This window comes from Benincasa hispida, chromosome 4, assembly GCF_027475165.1.
Source record: "Benincasa hispida cultivar pf3 chromosome 4, pf3_genome.v1.1, whole genome shotgun sequence".
Taxonomy (NCBI): Eukaryota; Viridiplantae; Streptophyta; class Magnoliopsida; order Cucurbitales; family Cucurbitaceae; genus Benincasa; species Benincasa hispida.
The window spans coordinates 14,442,232-14,461,432 of record NC_143481.1 but is presented as its reverse complement, the minus strand read 5'-3'; the positions used below and the strand labels follow the sequence as shown (position 1 = coordinate 14,461,432).

Genomic DNA, 19,201 nt, shown 5'->3' with positions numbered 1-19,201 from the left:
TGCATTTGTGACTGATCGAGGGAAATACGTGAAGAAAGAGTTCTTCAAAGGTATTGTCACTCGATCCCTTGTATTTAATTTAAGAAGCATGCTGTAATTTATCTTTAATGCATAATCATTTCTATTTGATTGTAAATATTTGAACGCTTTCACAATGTAGGTTGGAACGATCCGCTTCCACTCACTCATCCTCTAGTTTTAGACTTCTTTCAATTTCGAGACAGGATATTTAGTTTTAAGGTTTTCTTTGTTTATAAATTTGGTTTGTAAAAGTCCATGTGTTTTTGGACTTTATTCTTGCTATAGAGTCTGTAATTTATTAGTTTGAGTCGTTCATGCTGTTCCCGGGGAAGTTCAAAGAAGAGTTGTAGAACATTGTTTCAATGAAGAAGAAGAAGCAGTTTTACAAGATCGTGTAGTTGTAGCTACACGATCGTGCAACGTTTGCTAAACGAACTCATAGCTTTTGCTACACGTTCGTGTAGCATTTGAAAAATGATCGTGTAGCTAATGCTAACAGATCGTGTAGACTTTGCTACACGATCGTGTAGACTTTGCTACAAGATTGCGCCTCTAGTTTGCTACACGATCTTTGCAAAGAGTTTGCTAAAGAGCGGTTCGGTTTGAGCCGTTTAAGGCTTGGTTCACCTATTTCGAATCGGATGACTCAAGATTATGTAATAATTAGCCTTTAAATTTCCTTTTGGGTGCCCTATCCCAGTCCATTAAGTTTTTGAATTAAATATACATATGAGGTATGTTTTTTCTTATATGTCATATTTTATGTCATATATAATTAAAACCCACCATAGATTATGCATTCAGTTTCACGCATCATTTATATTATAAGTGTTATAATATATGTATATGCATGATTTAGTTTTATGGGCATGTTGATGCATCATATAATATGTGTTATACTATATGCTTGCATGCATAAATAACATAGTCATGCATCATTATATTATAATCGTTAAAATATATAGTTTGAATGTATGCATGTGATGTATGTTATTTAATTTCATTACTTTGATATATATAAGTGTTATGTATATGTAGTAATGAAATGAACATTGCATGATGCATGACATTACTTTAGGTAATCTTATAAACGTTATAATTTTATAAAGTATGTCAATCGATGTATTGTAGGTTTTAATTTGTTTCATTTACTTTATAAGAGTTATAAATAAATGAAATAAGAAATTAAAATCATAACTAAGAGTTGCATGCAAACTTAGGTAAAATCATTTTTAAAATAGTTTTAAAATATGATTGACATAGACCTAAGTTCACAAATTTCTAATGAGATTAGAAATTAGATTAATATTCTTTAAATCGGTTTAATTGGATTAAATTAATTTCAATAAAAGATTAAATTTGTAGCAAAGGTACTATAAGGGACCTTTGTCTAAGGCAGGTTTCTGCTAGGCTGGGGTACTTATGCTGACGAAAACAGAACACTCCTACCTGGGAACCTACCTAGAAAAGTGAATTAGATAGATTGACTACAAACATCCATTTGTTCATTAACATTTGTTAAAGTATTTAATGAATATTAATCAAAATTGTTTTAACTTTCCAAAGTAAGTGTTACTTGTGGGCAAACTTAAACAATCACTTAGTAAAAATAATTATCAATATTTTTCCTAAGTAAATTAAACCCTAGGTTGTTAAAATACTCAGTGGGAGGAAAAGATGTATATGATATGTCATTGTTCCACTACGTTTCTCCCTTAGTATTCACACCGTGAGACTCATGTTTGGCCTTGAGGTTCCCTTGGAGTGTCCCCTCACTAGAAAAAATTCGGGCTTTAATGTCGGTTTTAAACAAACATTAAAGGGCTTTAATGCCGTTTGGCAACCAACATAAAAGCCCTTTAATGTCAGTTGCCTTTAATGTCGATTTTAAACCGACATTAAAGGGCTTCAATAACACCAATAACACAGCCTTCAATGTCGGTTACAATAGTGATTAAAGCCTGTCGGTAGCAACTGACATTAAAGGTCTTTAATGTTGGTTGCAACCGCTATTAAAGCCTTTTTTTTAAATTCTTAACCAACATTGAAGCCCGAATCTGTCCGTTTTATCAATTATTGTCCATTTTTTAAAGTTCCCTTGCCAAATCCAATTTTTTGGGTAAAAAAGTATAACACGATACATCATCATCGAACGCTATGGCTATGGCATATTATTCATGTATGGATTGTAGATCTATTATATTTAATCCGTAAATTCTGCTATGGATTTATAATTTAAAAGGCATACAATAATTCAGGCCTTGAAAACACAAATTACAAATAATACAAAGATTATGATTTTACAAACATTATGAGTTTACTGTCCCTCTCCACTTGGTAAGTATGGATCCCTTCATAATTCTTCTTGAACAGATCCCTCAGCTTCAGTAGTGTCTGGTTATAGGCATCTTTGTCTGACCACTGTTGTTCAAAGGATCACAAACAATAAAGGTTTGGGCGTAAGCGTAACACATGCAATGAAAGATTGTATCCATTCAAATATATATATATATATATATATATATAAATGGATAAAATGTTTGAGACCTTACCCGTAACACATGCAATGAAAGATTGTATCCATTCAAATATATATATATATATATAAATGGATAAAATGTTTGAGACCTTACCCTTAGAAACTCTGCAACTTTTGCCAGCTAACTATTGTTGCTCGAATGTACTTTGATTTCCATGCCAAGAGAAAACAAAAGAGCCGGATTACAGGACAAAACACTCAGTAGAGTTCAATGAGGTTGCAACCTAAATAATCATAAGTTGAGATGTTACCATAAGACTTGCAATGGCTGATATTAGTACAGGCTTTTAGCATAAACCTGGAACATGACCCAATGACAATGTTATAACATTATTTCTCTCTCTTGTAGTTTTCATCAATCAAATTTAAAGTTTCAATTTCAGGTTTAAAATGGAAATGCCTATATGTACTTTCCAGTTTCCAGATAACATCTAGCACATTCAACATTCACAAAATGTGCCCAATATTATCCAAAAACAGACATTTAGCACATAACAAATCAGACAACATCTTTATTATTAAACAACGGTTATAAGCTATCTAGAGATTACACAAAATCTACCATACAACTTTAAAAACTGGGGCAAGAAACTAAAAAGTCAACAAACAATAGCTACATATAGACCATCACAATAGCCATTCAAACACTTACACAAGTGAATATTTGAGATTGTCTGCATTGCAACAACGGAATATACTAAACTTATATCATATTCAAACTTATATCTAATAGATCAATTAGTTTTTAAAAATATTTTGAATTTATCAAGGACCTATAAGACACAAAATTGAAGGATTAGGACTTGTTAAGCACAAATTAAAAGTTTAGGAATTTATAATCACTTTAAAAGTTTAGCGACCATAGACACAAACTTCAAAATTTAGAGACTAAACTTTACAAAAAGTAATATAACAAACAAACAATTACCTTACATATTTTTGTTCTCTTTTTCAAAAGAAAAAGAAAACAACAAACAAACAAGAGCTAAAACTCCAAAAATCCAAAATAAGAACGTTATCAAATAAGCCCGGCTTCACGAAAACTAAGTTTCATTAAAAAGTAAAATCAAGAGTGAGGCCATAAACTTGAAATGCAAGCTCTGATTTAAAGAAGCAAGAAGATTTCAGTATAATAAAGAGATGTACCAAAACAAAAAGTGAATTGAAAGATGAAATGAACCTGAACGAAGCAGTCGTGAAAGTGCAATTGGACAACAAAAGCTGCATTGCGTGGTTTAGAAAGCACAACACACTCCATTTCTTTCCTCACAACCTACAACACATTGGGACAAGTTTTGGCATAATAATCCAATGTCAATCGGGGCTCCCCTGTTTCAAACAAGCTATGGCTCACAACAAAGAAAACAGAAAGCATTATCATCATCACTCCATAAACTTTATTGGAGATTGCCATTTTTTTAGGGGTTTAAGAAAGTGGGAGAGATGGGAATGGGCATCCGATTTTTATAAAAGAAGCTGATTTCTTGCATGGCTGTGTTAGAGTGATTTAGTCAAGAGAAGATGCAAAAACTAATATTGGTTTGGTTGTTGGGTCTTCCTTCCCTTTCCCAAACGAAACCCAAAAAGAATATTAGAGAGTTAAGTGTTTATCTTCAAAACCAAAGTCTAAGAATAGAGCGAGCTTAAAAAGAAAAATAAAAAGAAAAATTTTGGCACAGAAGGTTACCTCAGCTACTTGAATTGTTGCTTTTTGCTCCTCTATTTGCGTCACTCTTCTAACCCAAACAAATATTTCAGCACCACAGTCCAGGAGATAACACTTATTATTTTCCAGTATGCTTAGGCTAACAACTACCCACATCAAAATTGCTAGATTTCTCCCAACTATAGTAGCAAACTTCCAGTACACACTAAAAACACATCCAAATGAGATACACCAAATCACAGTAAAAATTACCTTCTCAAGTGTCTCCTTAATTGCTTCATCACTCAGCTTCTCACTCCTACCTTTCTTAAGGATGTTATCACAAAAGTTAGCAAGTAATTTTGCACTAGAACTTCAAGTAATTCAACAAATGTATCATATACAACAAAACCATTAATCAAATCGAATTTCAAAGGCCATAGACACATAAAAAGGCTAAAATCTAGGAGCAAAGAGACATATTGGAGTGAAACCATAACTGGTTTTCATTGAGACATTTACACAAACAGTTGAGAGGCGTAAACATAAGAACAAAAATTTCATGCCAATGTATAAAGTAACAACATGACTCCAACATTGAGACATTTTCTTTACAAGTTCACAAGGTTCTCAACCCCCTTCTCACAAAATCTCACTAATGCATGATTTCTACTATATAATCCTAAACCATATTTCATGTCAAAACACATAAAGTAACAACATGCCTCCGACATAATCATATGCACAACCAAACATTCTCAACAAGTCAACAAAGTCATATGCACCATATCACTTAATAACTCATTCACATGTAAGCTATTACACTACTACATGACATCACAATATGCTATTATTTAGCCAAGATACATGATTCAAGATGATCAATATGTAGCCATAAATAATATATAAATTACAATAGAAGCCAGAAACATGCTAGCACACAACAAATAGACTCCAGAAGTAGAATTTCACTTGCACAACGCATATAAAAGAACTTCTAAACTATTTGAAAGACTCCCAAAGCAATTTTAAAACTCAATTCGGACACTTTGAATCAAGTCTAAACAAAACAATCTCATATTCTTGCTGAAAAGTATTCGAAGAGTTTTAAAACTATTCTGAATCCAAAAGAACCCAAATCCTTGCTAGTTGGTGTCCGAATTTGCTTAATCCTTGTCTAATAGAAGGAAAACTTTGTTGTAAACTACTGTGAGAGTCCTAAATAACGTTGAAAAAGAATTAATCACAGTTTCTCTCATTCACAAATATCAAGCTAAAACAGGATTTTCAAAACATTTTTATCAATAAATCCAAGCTAAAACATTTTCATCATGTTCTTGTTTAGTGATAATAATTGTTGATTTATATCTCTTACCTTTGAATTTCGTTGTTACTCTCTGAATCTTCTCTATACAACCTTGACAGCGTAATGAAACCTTCAACACCGCCGTCATCACCGGCGGCTGAAAAAACAGAGAACAAGACATAAAATGAAATAGAATCAGAAGGGACCGATTTTTCATTTAGGGGTTTATTGATTTTTCAAATTACCTCTTTGCATTTCTTCTTATTCTCATCTGTTTTCTTGTCGGATTTGTTGTTATTAGAAGAAGTCTGGTCATCGTCGATCTTATCTTTAGGCTCTGAGTCTTTTTCCTTTTTGGGCTGTGGTGAAATAAAATCCACTTTCTTCTTCGTCTTATTTGAAAGTTTCTCATGGAGTTTCTCTGCGTCTATTTTCTTCCCTGTTACTGTCAATTTATTGCCATCAATCTCAGCTTTCATAGACTGTACACCTGAAGAAAAACAAAAAACAGAGCCATATTAATAACTAAAGAACGATCGACAGGTAAGTCACTCTAATAACTGAAGAACAATCGATAGACGACGAGCGAAGAAAGCTGAAGAACGAGGGAGGTGCAGTGGCTAGTAATGGGAGGGAGGAGATGGCTGATGGGGAAAATAGGGTTTCGGTTTAAAACCGACATTAAAGATCTCCTTTTTTTTAAAAAAAAAAAAAAACCAACATTATACATCTAGTTTCACTTTTTCCAACCGACATTAAAGCCCAAAATTCTTGTAGGGCCTTCGGATGGTGTTTGCATGGGTTAATATCAAAGTGAAAGGAGAGAGTATTTATAGTAAGTGGGAGAGGGATGTGTGTCAACATGTCCTACTGTCTCTTTCATTGGTTTGCACCTTGAGACCTTCTTACACGACCTCAAGGCACTCTGGGAGCGTCCCCCTTCGGATGATTTGTTCAGTAGGTCAATATCAAGGCAAACTCCAAAAATGGATAGGATCGCTTTAGTTTCTCCTCCAATCGATTTTTCCCTTCGGTTGGTTCATTGGGACAAAACTCTAAGAACTTAAATGAAATGTCATACTTACGTGAAATTATTAAGCAAGTTATTCTTGACCGAATAAATGATGACTGATCGTTATATGAATAAGAGTTATTATGGTGTAATGATTGGTTGAAAGTGTTTCAATTCAGTGGAGGGACAACTGACTACCCTTTGGTAGCTTTTGTCCTAAATCACTGAAGTGCCATTACAAAATTAGATGTTAAATAAGGTTCATTTATATTTTACTAAAACTGATTGGATTTTTTAAGAGTTATGCTAAAATATAATGTAGATCAATGTATTTATTTTTCAGCAAATATTTTAAACAGCGTTTTTCCATTAGTTGCCTTTCCTAGTTTGACCGTTTTCAATTATACAACATGGAAAGAATCCATTAAAAAGTTTTTCATGGTAAACGACCTTGAAATTGTCATGATTGTGGAATGTCCTCAAGTCCCAACCCCCGATACACCACGAAATCTTCATAATGCATATGAGGTATGGATGAACGCTAATTCGAAGACCCTAGTTCACATTTTGGCAAGCATACCTGATGCGTTGGTCAAAAGATTTGAGAACATGGTCATTGCACATGAGATCATAGAATCAATGCGAGAATGTTTTGAATGAAAGTTCTCATGATTCAAGCAAGAAGAGATTGATGACAATGAAACCAGTAGTTTTAATTCCCAAGATAATCTCTAATCCATATTGAATGTTAAGGGACTAACAGAGAAAGCAATCGTTGCCAACTCTAATGAAGTTCATCGACGAAGATTTTCCTCTGAGATGAAACTTGGAGTTTATGACTTGGGTTCTGAAGCTGATCCCTCTACTCTCTAGAAAAGGAAGAACTACAAAGAAAACAAATATGATATATTTGTCTTATAGGCATGCTTAATAGAGAATAATGATTCTGCCTAAATAGTTGATTCGGGAGCTACTAACCACGTGTTTTCTTCTCATCAAGGATTTAATTCATGGAAACAGTTGGAAACTAGAGGGATGATTCTTAAAGTCGATATTAGTGAGGCCGTTTCAGCAGACTTAAGTTATTTTTGGACAAGAAACGATATATGTTATTAAATTGACTCGATGTAGTGGGAGGGTTGTAAATCCACCTATACACTACGTGGATTTAACAGAAGCCCAAAATATCATATCTGATGATGGAGTTGAGGATCCATTGTCTTATAAACAATGGATGGAAGATCTTGAAAAGGGTGAATGGATTAAAGCCATGAATCAAGAAATGGAGTGCCTTCAATTTTGTCTGGGAACTTGTATATCAACCTGATGGGGTAAAAATGCTCTAATGCAAGCCGTCGCAAACCAACCAGTCTCAGTCGCCATCGACGCCACAGGAAGAGATTTCCAATTTTACTGGCAAGCAAGTTCATAATTCACTCAAGCAATCCATTGATTCATTGTAAATCTAGAATTGCTTCAGCCATTGCTAATAATTTTTAAAATGCGGCAAAATTGCAGGGAGTATTCGATGGATACTGTGGAACGGAGCTTAATCATGGAGTGGTGGCAATTGGGTACGGAACAACAGAAGACGGAACATATTACTGGATCATGAGGAACTCATGGAGAATTGGATAGGGAGAGGAAGGCTATGTAAGAATGAAGCGAGGAGTGGGACAACCCATAGGTCTGTGTGGAATAGCCATGGAAGCTTCTTATCCCATCAAGTTGTAGTTCCAAACCCCACAAAACACCTTTCTATTTACAAGATTTCAAGATATTTAAAACGAAGGGATTCAAAGCATTGACATCCCTTTTATTATATTTTATGAACTGCTTTAAAGAAAAATAATTTCATTCATTCATTAAGTTTGTTTCACTTACTAAAATAGTTTGTTCCATTCATTAAGTTTGGAATATAATTATTATAAAATTACAGTATTTTATCACTACTTTTTGCTTAGCAATAATTTCATAGCCATGAACAAAATTTAAATCTAATTCTAGGAGTCTATCCATGATAGAAATCTAAGTCTATCCGTGATAGAAATCTATTATTTGTCGTCTAAGGGAAGATTTCACATAGCATATAGAAATCGATCACCCATATAAAGGCTACTTATGGACATTTTTTTGTACTTTAAACTCCAATCATTGATAATTTAGTTTCAATTTAGTTGTTCTTGTTTTTTTGGAGTCTTTGGAAAGGAATGCATCAAATTAAATTAAATATTTGATTGAGTTATAAAAAAATTGGAAGAAGAAAGTGATAAAAAAAATAATTAAGGATACAGGAGATAAAATATATACAAATTGTTTATTGTTATTGAAATATATGAGTCATAATAATCCTCTATTAATGTCGATGGTGCTAATTATATTATATAATTTAAAGTTATTAGAAAAGATCATATTATTTAAAAATAACATATAAACTTGATTTTGAATTTAATTTAAGGGTCCTGTCTACCTTAATTGGTAAAATGAATTATTTATTAATCTACAAAATCACTTTTTAATTTCAATTAATATGTAAAAACTAATAGATACTAGCTTTTATGATTTAGCTTCCATAAAACTTGCTAACTTCTTAACCGTTTAACTAAATATATTATAATAATATCCTTTTTATATTAATGTATTTTGTTATATATATTTTTAAATGTTAATTAATTTGTTTTTATAAGAATTATTTTTTAATCATTCTCCGAAAAATAAATTTTTTAAACTTTTATCTTTAGATAAAATAAAATTAGTTGGAACTTAAATAATGGACATTTTAGAATAAATTATAAATTAATTATCTACACAAAAATAATTGAACTAATAAATCTAATTTGATTCATATAACCAATTACATAAATTTCTTATTAGTTTACCAAATACCATAGCTAGTTTTATTCTAATTAAAATTTTAATTTAGTAAACACTATTTTACTTCCTTTTATATTTTAAACAAAAATCTTAATCTGTTAACTATTTTGGCTTCAAGTTTTGTTTCTGTACACAGTTTTTGGGAGATTCAACTTTCCCACCACAAATTGTGAAAAAGAAAATTTAAAACTTTATTTTTCCAATAATAGATTAGGTCGAATTTAATAGGGGAAGATTTTCAAACCTTTTTTTAGCTTGATTAGAGACTGTTATTTGACACTTACCACCCACAAATTTTGTTCAACTTTTTTGTTTATTTGAAACATTCTAGTAGATTGAATTTTTTTAAAAAAAAAAAATCGAGCATTTATATTTACATATATATATATAGTGTACATAAGTTTAGATACATATCTACGTAAAAAGAGAGGGATGTGATTCGATGAGAATATGATATTTTCAAAAAATAATGTGCATACCTAATGTAGCCATTTATTTTGGTTTTTCATTTTTCAAAATGACTGGAAGGATTTCTAACTAATTTTTAAAAAATTTAAAAATTTAAAAAATATGTTTTTTAAAACTGGAAAAGGGGTTAGAGTCTATCAATGTCGAATTAAATAAGAAAACCTCAATTTAAGAAAATAATGAAAGTGATAATAATACCAATAAGAATCTTTTTAACTAAATATGACGAAAAATCATGAAGAAACTCTATAATCATCTCATTATTAAGATCATTCTATTTAACTTTTTCTATATATAAAAAAAAAAAATCATTCAATTTAAAAGTACCATAAGATCAAAATTAATTATTAACGTATTTATATGATGGCTATATTATATAAAATAAAACTATAAAAAATTACAATCATATCTATTTTTTTATTTTTAGAAAGACCTTCATTAGTAATTATTTTTTAAATTTCTTTTATAAACAAGTAAACTACCCATTTAAATATCTAAAAATCCAAAACATGATCGAGTCTATGTATAATTTAACCAGTTGGTTATTGAAAAAAATCTCAACAACCTAACCATTAAAAAAAAATAAACACAAAAATAATTAGTTAAATCTTAACTAATATCCTAACATCAATTTAGGAGAAAGTGATCATATGGTTGAGTAACTAGTCTATATAAATGGCCTAGCCTGCATTGGCAAATCAACTCAACCAAAAGCTATTTTTATCCATTATATTACTCAAATCTCATAATCACAATGATGAAATTTCTTATCGTTCCTCTTGTTTTGATTGCTCTAATTTTTGGATTATGTGAGAGCTTTACATTTGAAGGGAATGAGTTAGAATCTGAAGAGAGTCTATGGCATCTTTATAAGAGATGGAGTAGCCATCATAGAATCTCAAGAAATGGACGGGAGATGCACTATCGTTTTAAGGTGTTCAAAGATAATGCTAAATATGTGTTTAAAGTGAACCAAATGAACAAATCGTTAAAGTTGAAATTGAATCAGTTCGTTGATATGTCTGATGATGAGTTTATTAACACACATGTTAACTCCAATATTACCTATTATAAAAACTTACATGCCAAGAAAAAAGAAGCTGTTGGTGGTGGCCGTGTTGGTGGGTTCATGTATGAGCATGCGGAGGATCTTCCATCTTCAATCGATTGGAGGAAAAAAGGAGCAGTCACTGACATAAAAAACCAAGGCGGTTGTGGTAATAATTAATTTTGAATTCTTGCTTTGTAAATTGCCTAATTATTCAACCTCATACATAATAAATTTGAAAATGTCTGTAGGAAGTTGTTGGGCGTTTGCAGCGGTGGCTGTAGTGGAAGGAATTCACCAAATCAAAACCAACAAGCTAGTATCTCTGTCAGAGCAAGAGGTGGTAGATTGTGATTATAGAGACGGAGGTTGTGGTGGGGGATTTTATGACTCGGCTTTTGAATTCATGATGAAAAACAATGGGATCACAACTGAGGAAAATTATCCCTACTATGCCGAAAACAGATATTGCCTCTCACAGAGAGTGAGTTCTAAACACTACATTGCATAATTGAAAAAAAAAAAATTCTATGTCCACGTTATTGGATTCATCATTATGTTTGATTTAACAGGATAATAAAAGAGTGACAATTGATGGATATGAGAATGTACCTCCAAACAATGAGAATGCTTTGAAGAAAGCTGTCGCACACCAACCGGTAGCAGTGTCAATAGCTGCCAGTGGACGACGTTTTCGATATTACTCGGAGGTAAGTAGTTTTGATTGATTGATTGTAACTTATTTGCGTATAACAGTTTTAATTTTCAAGCATTGTTAAAAGAGAATTTGTAAATTTGCAGGGAATGTTCACTGAAAATGACTATTGTGGAGATCGAATTGATCACACAGTGGTGGTAGTTGGATACGGAACAGAGGAAGACGGAACAGATTATTGGATCATAAAGAACTCGTGGGGAACTAACTGGGGATTGGAAGGTTATATGAAGATGCAACGAGGAGCACGACAGCCGGAAGGTGTATGCGGATTGGCAATGAATCCTTCCTATCCCATAAAGTACTAGGTGTCACTAGATTTCGACATTCTTTTCTTTTTTAGATTAGAAAGTAGGATTCTTTCTATTAGCTAGGCTTTCATTGGATTGCTTTCAAGAAAATAATGAGGAAAGTAGCATTTCAATTTTTTTTTTAGTTCCGAAAGTCCATTTTATATATAAATAAATAAAGTAGTCCTGTTTATTCGTTTCAGAATTTTCTTCGACGTAGTTAATTTATTTTATCCATTTCAATTGATTTATATAATTATTTGTAAAATTGTATCATGTCTTGTCTTCTATGCCAACAAATCTACAATAGCATCAATCATCGATAATAATGAACACTTGTTTCTAAACATCAGGGACAAATATGAACCGAACAATGGGTTGAAGAATGTTGATTAATGCATCAAAATCCATTTTTCATTTTTCGAAAATGTGTGTTTTATGCTTCTTCGTACAATTTACAATGTATGATTAATAAAAATAATTTAAAAATAGAGACTACATCAAAATGATCTAAATATTTTGTGGAGCTATCAATTAACGTGGTGGAAAAAAACAACCTACCAATTATAATAGTGATAGGTAGAAGTTATAAATTAAAAGTATATTAGTGATATACTTTCATTAATGTGCACGGTATTAATATTATCTGGAATTTCTAAAACTTATATTATTTAATTTTGGTTTACTTAGAGGAACTTAGAGCAATAATAGACATAATTGTCAAGTTTGGTTTCCTCAACCATTTTATTTCTCCCTATAAATATTTATGGTCAACTTAAATTTCCTACCACAGTCCTTATATACATTTATGGTCAACTTAAATTTCACAACACAAAATAGTATAATGTTTTGGGATTAACCAATTGACTAAACAATGTTCCCACTAAAAAAACTACTATAAAGAGAAATGTTACATAGAAAACTACCTAATTGACAATGTTGCCTTTATTTTTACACAAATATTTTTGGTGAATTTCTTTCTTTTTTAATTCTCGAAAAGAAAATTACTCCTTTGTCAAAAAAAAAAAAGAAAAAAAAAAAGAAAAAAGAAAAAAACCTTTTGTACCATATGTGTTATATTTATATATTATAATAGATTAAAAAAAATTGTTGACACATCATTTTGATAAACAAGTTTACAAGAAATGAAAATATTACACATGTGTGTTCAAATGTGAAACTAAAGTATTTTTATTCAAACAAATATCAAAGAGAACAAAATATCGGGAGTTTCGAACAAATAGCAAAGAGAACATAATATAATTTTCATGTAGAGGTTTATAAAGGGGAAAACTCTTGCACTCATACCACTCTAACAAAATTTTGGTAATACATGTGTGACTCTAACTAACTTTCAATGTGCTATCTTTACACCCCCCAAGCAGAAGGACAGAGGAGAATGAACATTGAAAATTCACAACTGATGATGGTTTAGTTAGAATATTAGCAATTTGTGCAAACGTTGGAAGATGCTGAACAAATAAACGTTGCTTTAAAATGAGATCTCTTACAAAGTATATGTCTTTGTCTTCGAATGTAAAATGGGATTTAGACTTAGATGTACAACACTTAAATTGTCACACCAAAGAATAAATTTGTGAGGTAATGAGATTTAAGGTCCGACAACAGAGAATTAAGCTATACTAACTTGGTAGGAACTATAGTTAAACAGTGATACTCGACCTCCGTACTTATGAGAAATAATAGATTGTTTCTTTGAACCCCATGAAGTTAAATTTCCACCAAGAGGGATATAAAAACCCGAGGTAGATTTTCTATTGTCCAGATACGAAGTCAAATCAGCATCAACATATCCATGTAAAGACAGTGATGATGGGACCAATAGTAGCAAACCATCATTGATAGTCCCTTTTACGTACCTCAGAATCCGCTTCATTAACTGCCATTTGTAACCCTCGATTTCTTTTCCCTCCACTTAAGTGAAAAGATCACTAAATAATCGTTGGAGTTAAGAATACTTAGTTGGAATGCATGCTGGAAATTTGGAGGGTAAACTTTTGGTTAAATGTCCTAACTATGCTTCGGAGGAAACATTGGTACTTAGAAAAACTTCTAAGTATTGGGAGCATGTGGTTGACTTAGGAGTGGAGTATTTGTTAGACTAGAAGAGAAGAGGAGAAGAAAAGTTTAGTCAAGTATTGGGAGAAAAAGATTGGGATTCAAGAGTTGGAAGCATAGTAGGTTGAAGTCAGAATTTTGGTTAAATGTTCAAAATATTATTTGAGCCTAGAAAAGGTTAAGGGCATGAATGGGCCAAAAAGGAGCAAAATTTAGCTAAGTATTGGAAAGGAAGGTTGTAAACATAGTTGAGCATTTAGAAGGGACGAATGTGCTTAGACACTTAGGGAAAAGAGGAACCATGCCTTGGGGCCTTAGAAGTGAAAGATTTGGTTGAGTGTTGGAAGTGAGGGTTGAACGCATAACCATTGGAAAAATGGAAATGTGACTACGTGTTTAGACTATGCTTTGGAAGGAGTTGGGAGACTTAAGAGAGCCTCTAATTGGTGAAATTAGGAGTGAAAAACTTGGGGAGGAAAGATTGAATGCATGGCTTAGCAAGGAGTATGAAGTTTCGACTAAGTGTTGGGAGTAAGAAGTTCAACTCGTAGCATAGTTGAGTATAACCCTAAAAGCACTATGCTAAATGCATGGTAGGGCAAGAAGGGACTACCTTGAGTGCATGCTTAAACCAACCTAGACGATTAGGGTTGAGATGGACACATGGTGTGTTCAGGGTGAGAATTTGGCTAAGTGTTGGACGACTCATTAGACACACACCCTTGTAGAGGCATGTTTGACGCATAGAGGGTTGAAAATGTAAATGTAGTAGTTGGACGCATGGCTTGAGGAATGGGCACAATTGGACACATGATGAAAGAGGAAGTACGTTATGCGTTTGGTAATTGGACCAAATTTCAAAAGAGGGGGTGGCCAACTTCGAGGTGGACACCTTAGGAAGTTAAATGGCAACATGACATGAATTTGACTAAGTGTTAAAGCTTGAGGTGGAGGCCCAAGGTACAATGTGTAGCATGCAAAGTGTTGGGATGACACCTCAAGGGGAGTCATGCATTGGACACTACATGGTAAAGATACCTAAGTCTTGCATGCAAGTAGGAGGTGCCAAGAAGCCTTGTGTTGGACCTTGCATGGTGGTGACAAATGGAAGTGTAGGTGTCATGCGTTGGGCACTTGTGAGGATGACGAGGATGGCTTGAGGTTGCCTATAAACACCCCCAAGGAGTCTCATTTACTTCACATATTTGAAAGTCTATCAAAAGAACCAAAGAGGGATTAGAAGTGAAGACCATGCGTTGGGAGAGGACCAACCATGAAGCCATGAAGTAGTCCAAGCATCCAACATAATATTTAGGCATTGGAAAGAGCAGTCCAGGCATCTAGGTTGAGTTGCCATGCTTCAATTGACCTGGAGAAGGCAACCATGCATCTAACTTGTGCTAGATAAGGCTACCGTGTGGCCACTGCTATCCTAGGTTGTTCCAAGGCCTACTTTCACATCTGTTGGAGTTGGTAAGCTAATTCTAGTGCCAATAAGGTATTCTAAGATTATTCTAGCCATAAAATTGAGATTGTAAGCTAAAATTTGGCTAATGCATGCCTGGGATTCAAGAAGGGACCAGAAAGTCAAAAGGCTTGGAAAGAGGGGAATTTTCACTGATGAACGATGAGTGGTATTTCTGTAGGCGTTTTGTTTTGTGAAATTCCATACACATGTATGTGTAGCTTGTATGGTGATAAAGAGTACACCATACGGGATGGTTAGGGGTTCATAGGGCTTAGTTTCTAAGCTTGTAGCGGAATCGCACGAGATGGTCAGGGGTCCTAAGGGCTTAGTTTCTAAGCCTGTGGCGAAATCTCACGAGACGGTCAGGGGGTCATAGGGCCTAGATCCTGAGCCTGTGGAAAGAACCTCACATGGGATAGTTAGACGACCGACAGGTCTAGATTTTAAGCCCACAAGAGGTAGATCTATGTGCACATAGAGAGAGTCATAGAAAGATGTATTAAATTGTCTACCGAGGGATAACAGGAAACGGATATGTTCAAGCCTAAGGTTTGGAATAGCAATTTCATTGTCTTGAGAGACTGTTATTGAGTCATTTACTCTTAAGGGTTGAAAGAGAGCCTGTTGTTGCATACCACTCACTGGGCTTTTAGTTAATTCTTTTCTCTTATGTTTTTCTTCCCAGGTAGTGAAATAAAGAAGCTTTAGGGTACTGCTGAGGTCAAGGTCTACCACACTACAACCATACTTCCAGACTTAAGTTTGCTATTATGAGTTCTGTAACCTAGGAGTTAAAGTTATCTAAGTTAGATATGGAGTTGTATAAACATTATACTGGTCTGTAATAAAATAAGTTTAGCTAAAGAACTATTGTTATATTTACTTGATATAAAAGATAGTTAGCAAAACAGGTCGAAGTGGACAGTAGGTGCCACAAAAGGGTGGTACTTGTTGTCCCCACGCCTCATTTCGGGCGAAAGAGGTAAGCTCGGAATGGGGTGTCACACAACGTATTAAGGGTGGAGAATGCATAAATTGGCAAGTCTTGTTCACATTAAATGAGCATTTATTTTGGTTTTTCTTTTTTCAAAATGTACTGGAAAGATTTCTAAGTAATTTTAAAAAAATTTAAAAATCTGAAAAATATATTTTTTAAAACTGGAAAAGGGGTTAGAGTCTATCAATGTAGAATTAAATAAGAAAACCACAATTTAAGAAAATAATGAAAGTGATAATAATTCCAATAAGAATCCTTTTAACTAAATATGACGAAAAATCATGAAGAAATCCTATAATCATCTCATTATTAAGATCATTCTATTTAACTTTTTCTATATATAAGAAAAAATCATTCAATTTAAAAGCACTATAAGATCAAAATTAATTATTAACGTATTTATATGATGGCTATATTATATAAAATAAAACTATAAAAAATTACAATCATTTCTATTTTTTTATTTTTAGAAAGACCTTTATTAGTAATTATTTTTTAAATTTCTTTTATAAACAAGTAAACTACCCATTTAAATATCTAAAAAACCCAAAACATGATCGAGTCTATGTATAATTTAACCAGTTGGTTACTGAGAAAAATCTCAACAACCTAACCATTAAAAAAAAAATAAAAACAAAAATAATTAGTTAAATCTTAACTAATATCCTAAAATTAAGAAAAAAAATCAATAACTACATCAATTTAGGAGAAAGTGATCATACAGTTGAGTAACTAGTCTATATAAATGGATTGGCAAATCAACTCAACCAAAAGCTTTTTTTATCGTTCCTCTTGTTTTGATTGCTCTAATTTTTGGATTATGTGAGAGCTTTACATTTGAAGGGAATGAGTTAGAATCTGAAGAGAGTCTATGGCATCTTTATAAGAGATGGAGTAGCCATCATAGAATCTCAAGAAATGGAAGGGAGATGCACTACCGTTTTAAGGTGTTCAAAGATAATGCTAAATATGTGTTTAAAGTGAACCAAATGAACAAATCGTTAAAGTTAAAATTGAACCAGTTTGCTGATATGTCTGATGATGAGTTTATTAACACACATGTTAACTCCAATATTACCTACTATAAAAACTTACATGCTAAGAAAAAAGAAGCTGCTGGTGGTGGCCGTGTTGGTGGGTTCATGTATGAGCATGCGGAGGATCTTCCATCTTCAATCGATTGGAGGAAAAAAGGAGCTGTCACTGACATAAAAAACCAAGGCGGTTGTGGTAATAATTAATTTTGAATTCTTGCTTTGTAAAATGCCTAATTATTCAACCTCATACATAATAAATTTGAAAATATGTTTGTAGGAAGTTGTTGGGCGTTTGCAGCGGTGGCTGTAGTGGAAGGAATTCACCAAATCAAAACCAACAAGCTAGTATCTCTGTCAGAGCAAGAGGTGGTAGATTGTGATTATAGAGACGGAGGTTGTGGTGGGGGATTTTATGACTCGGCTTTTGAATTCATGATGAAAAACAATGGGATCACAACTGAGGAAAATTATCCCTACTATGCCGAAAACAAATATTGCCTTTCACAGAGAGTGAGTTCTAAACACTACATTGCATAATTGAAAAAAAAAAAAAATCTATGTCCACGCTATTGGATTCATCATTATGTTTGATTTAACAGGGTAATAAAAGAGTGACAATTGATGGATATGAGAATGTACCTCCAAACAATGAGAATGCTTTGAAGAAAGCTGTCGCAAACCAACCGGTAGCAGTGTCGATAGCTGCCAGTGGACGACGTTTTCGATATTACTCAGAGGTAAGTAGTTTTGATTGATTGTAACTTATTTGCATAGAACAGTTTTAATTTTCAAGCATTGTAAAAAGAGAATTTATAAATTTGTAGGGAATGTTCACTGAAAATGACTATTGTGGAGATCGAATCGATCACACAGTGGTGGTAGTTGGATACGGAACGGAGGAAGATGGAGCTGATTATTGGATCATAAAGAACTCATGGGGAACTAACTGGGGATTGGAAGGTTATATGAAGATGCAACGAGGAGCACGACAACCAGAAGATGTATGCGGATTGGCAATGAATCCTTCCTATCCCATAAAGTACTAGGTGTTACTAGATTTCAACATTCTTTTCTTTTTTAGATTAGAAACTAGGATTCTTTCTATTAGCTAGGCTTTCATTGATTTGCTTTTATGAAAGTAACGAGGAAAGTAGCATTTCAATTTTTTTTTTTTAGTCCAAAAGTCCATTTCATATATAAATAAATAAAATAATGAACGCTTGTTTCTAAACATGAGAAACAAATATGAACCAAACAATGGGTTGAAGAATGTTGATTAATGCATCAAAGTCCATTTTTCATTTTTCTAAAATGTGTGTTTTACGCTTCTTCGTACAATTTACAAAGTATGATTCGTGGAAAATAGAGCACCTTTATCGGATTAGAACCGATGACTTACGCCTATTTCTTAGGGCCAGGAGCGGAAACGGAAGCCGAGGAGCTCTCATAAGAATCCAACTAGAAAGCGGTTCAATTCTATCTCATCGGGTACTCAACAGCTTCCTAAAGTACACTGACTTGTCCCTCAGTCGCGCCGGGTTGTCCCCCTTCGGTAAGCAGCCAGGTTCCTTAGCCGGAAAAAGATGTGGCCATGAAATAGGGATTAAGTGGAACAGAATTGACTATTATTATTCAAAGGGGAAGGTTTGATAAAGGGCCGTTAACTCCTGTTTACCTTCCTTTCGTCATACCCCAGTAGTCC

General features: G+C 33.2%; 2 protein-coding genes and 1 long non-coding RNA gene across 4 annotated transcripts; 2 read left to right on the top strand and 1 right to left on the bottom strand.

The window, feature by feature from the left end:
- Positions 1 to 2,279: 2,279 nt before the first annotated feature.
- On the bottom strand, positions 2,280 to 2,861 carry LOC150036511 (uncharacterized). Its single transcript, XR_016529184.1, has 3 exons — positions 2,812 to 2,861; positions 2,655 to 2,704; positions 2,280 to 2,442 (listed from the first exon to the last, which is right to left on the bottom strand). It is a non-coding gene; the product is annotated as an uncharacterized LOC150036511 (long non-coding RNA).
- Positions 2,862 to 10,616: 7,755 nt separating this feature from the next.
- On the top strand, positions 10,617 to 11,936 carry LOC150036510 (vignain-like). 2 transcript variants are annotated; one of them, XM_090313294.1, is made up of 4 exons: positions 10,617 to 11,082; positions 11,165 to 11,397; positions 11,486 to 11,623; positions 11,715 to 11,936. In XM_090313294.1, exons 1-4 carry the CDS (start codon positions 10,620 to 10,622, stop codon positions 11,934 to 11,936), a joined length of 1,056 nt encoding a protein of 351 aa, XP_090169420.1. In that variant the 5' UTR covers positions 10,617 to 10,619. The 2 variants fall into 2 exon arrangements, with proteins under 2 accessions (XP_090169420.1, XP_090169421.1); XM_090313295.1 differs by having other exon boundaries at positions 10,620 to 11,082; positions 11,165 to 11,405; positions 11,491 to 11,623.
- Positions 11,937 to 15,624: 3,688 nt separating this feature from the next.
- LOC120076091 (vignain-like) lies at positions 15,625 to 18,545 on the top strand. The gene is made up of 5 exons (XM_090313150.1): positions 15,625 to 15,718; positions 17,237 to 17,692; positions 17,777 to 18,009; positions 18,099 to 18,236; positions 18,324 to 18,545. Exons 1-5 carry the CDS (start codon positions 15,625 to 15,627, stop codon positions 18,543 to 18,545), a joined length of 1,143 nt encoding a protein of 380 aa, XP_090169276.1.
- The last annotated feature ends 656 nt before the right edge of the window (positions 18,546 to 19,201 follow it).

What these genes read in the sequence shown, in the direction of transcription:
- LOC120076091 (XM_090313150.1), top strand. Translation starts at nt 15,625, where the DNA reads ATGAGTGGTATTTCTGTAGGCGTTTTGTTTTGTGAAATTCCATACACA. An exon ending in AAAAAACCAAGGCGGTTGTG is followed by an intron (nt 17,693 to 17,776) that starts GTAATAATTAAT and finishes ATATGTTTGTAG; the next exon opens with GAAGTTGTTGGGCGTTTGCA. An exon ending in AATATTGCCTTTCACAGAGA is followed by an intron (nt 18,010 to 18,098) that starts GTGAGTTCTAAA and finishes TTGATTTAACAG; the next exon opens with GGTAATAAAAGAGTGACAAT.
- LOC150036510 (XM_090313295.1), top strand. Translation starts at nt 10,620, where the DNA reads ATGATGAAATTTCTTATCGTTCCTCTTGTTTTGATTGCTCTAATTTTT. An exon ending in CTCTCACAGAGAGTGAGTTC is followed by an intron (nt 11,406 to 11,490) that starts TAAACACTACAT and finishes TTAACAGGATAA; the next exon opens with TAAAAGAGTGACAATTGATG. An exon ending in GTTTTCGATATTACTCGGAG is followed by an intron (nt 11,624 to 11,714) that starts GTAAGTAGTTTT and finishes GTAAATTTGCAG; the next exon opens with GGAATGTTCACTGAAAATGA.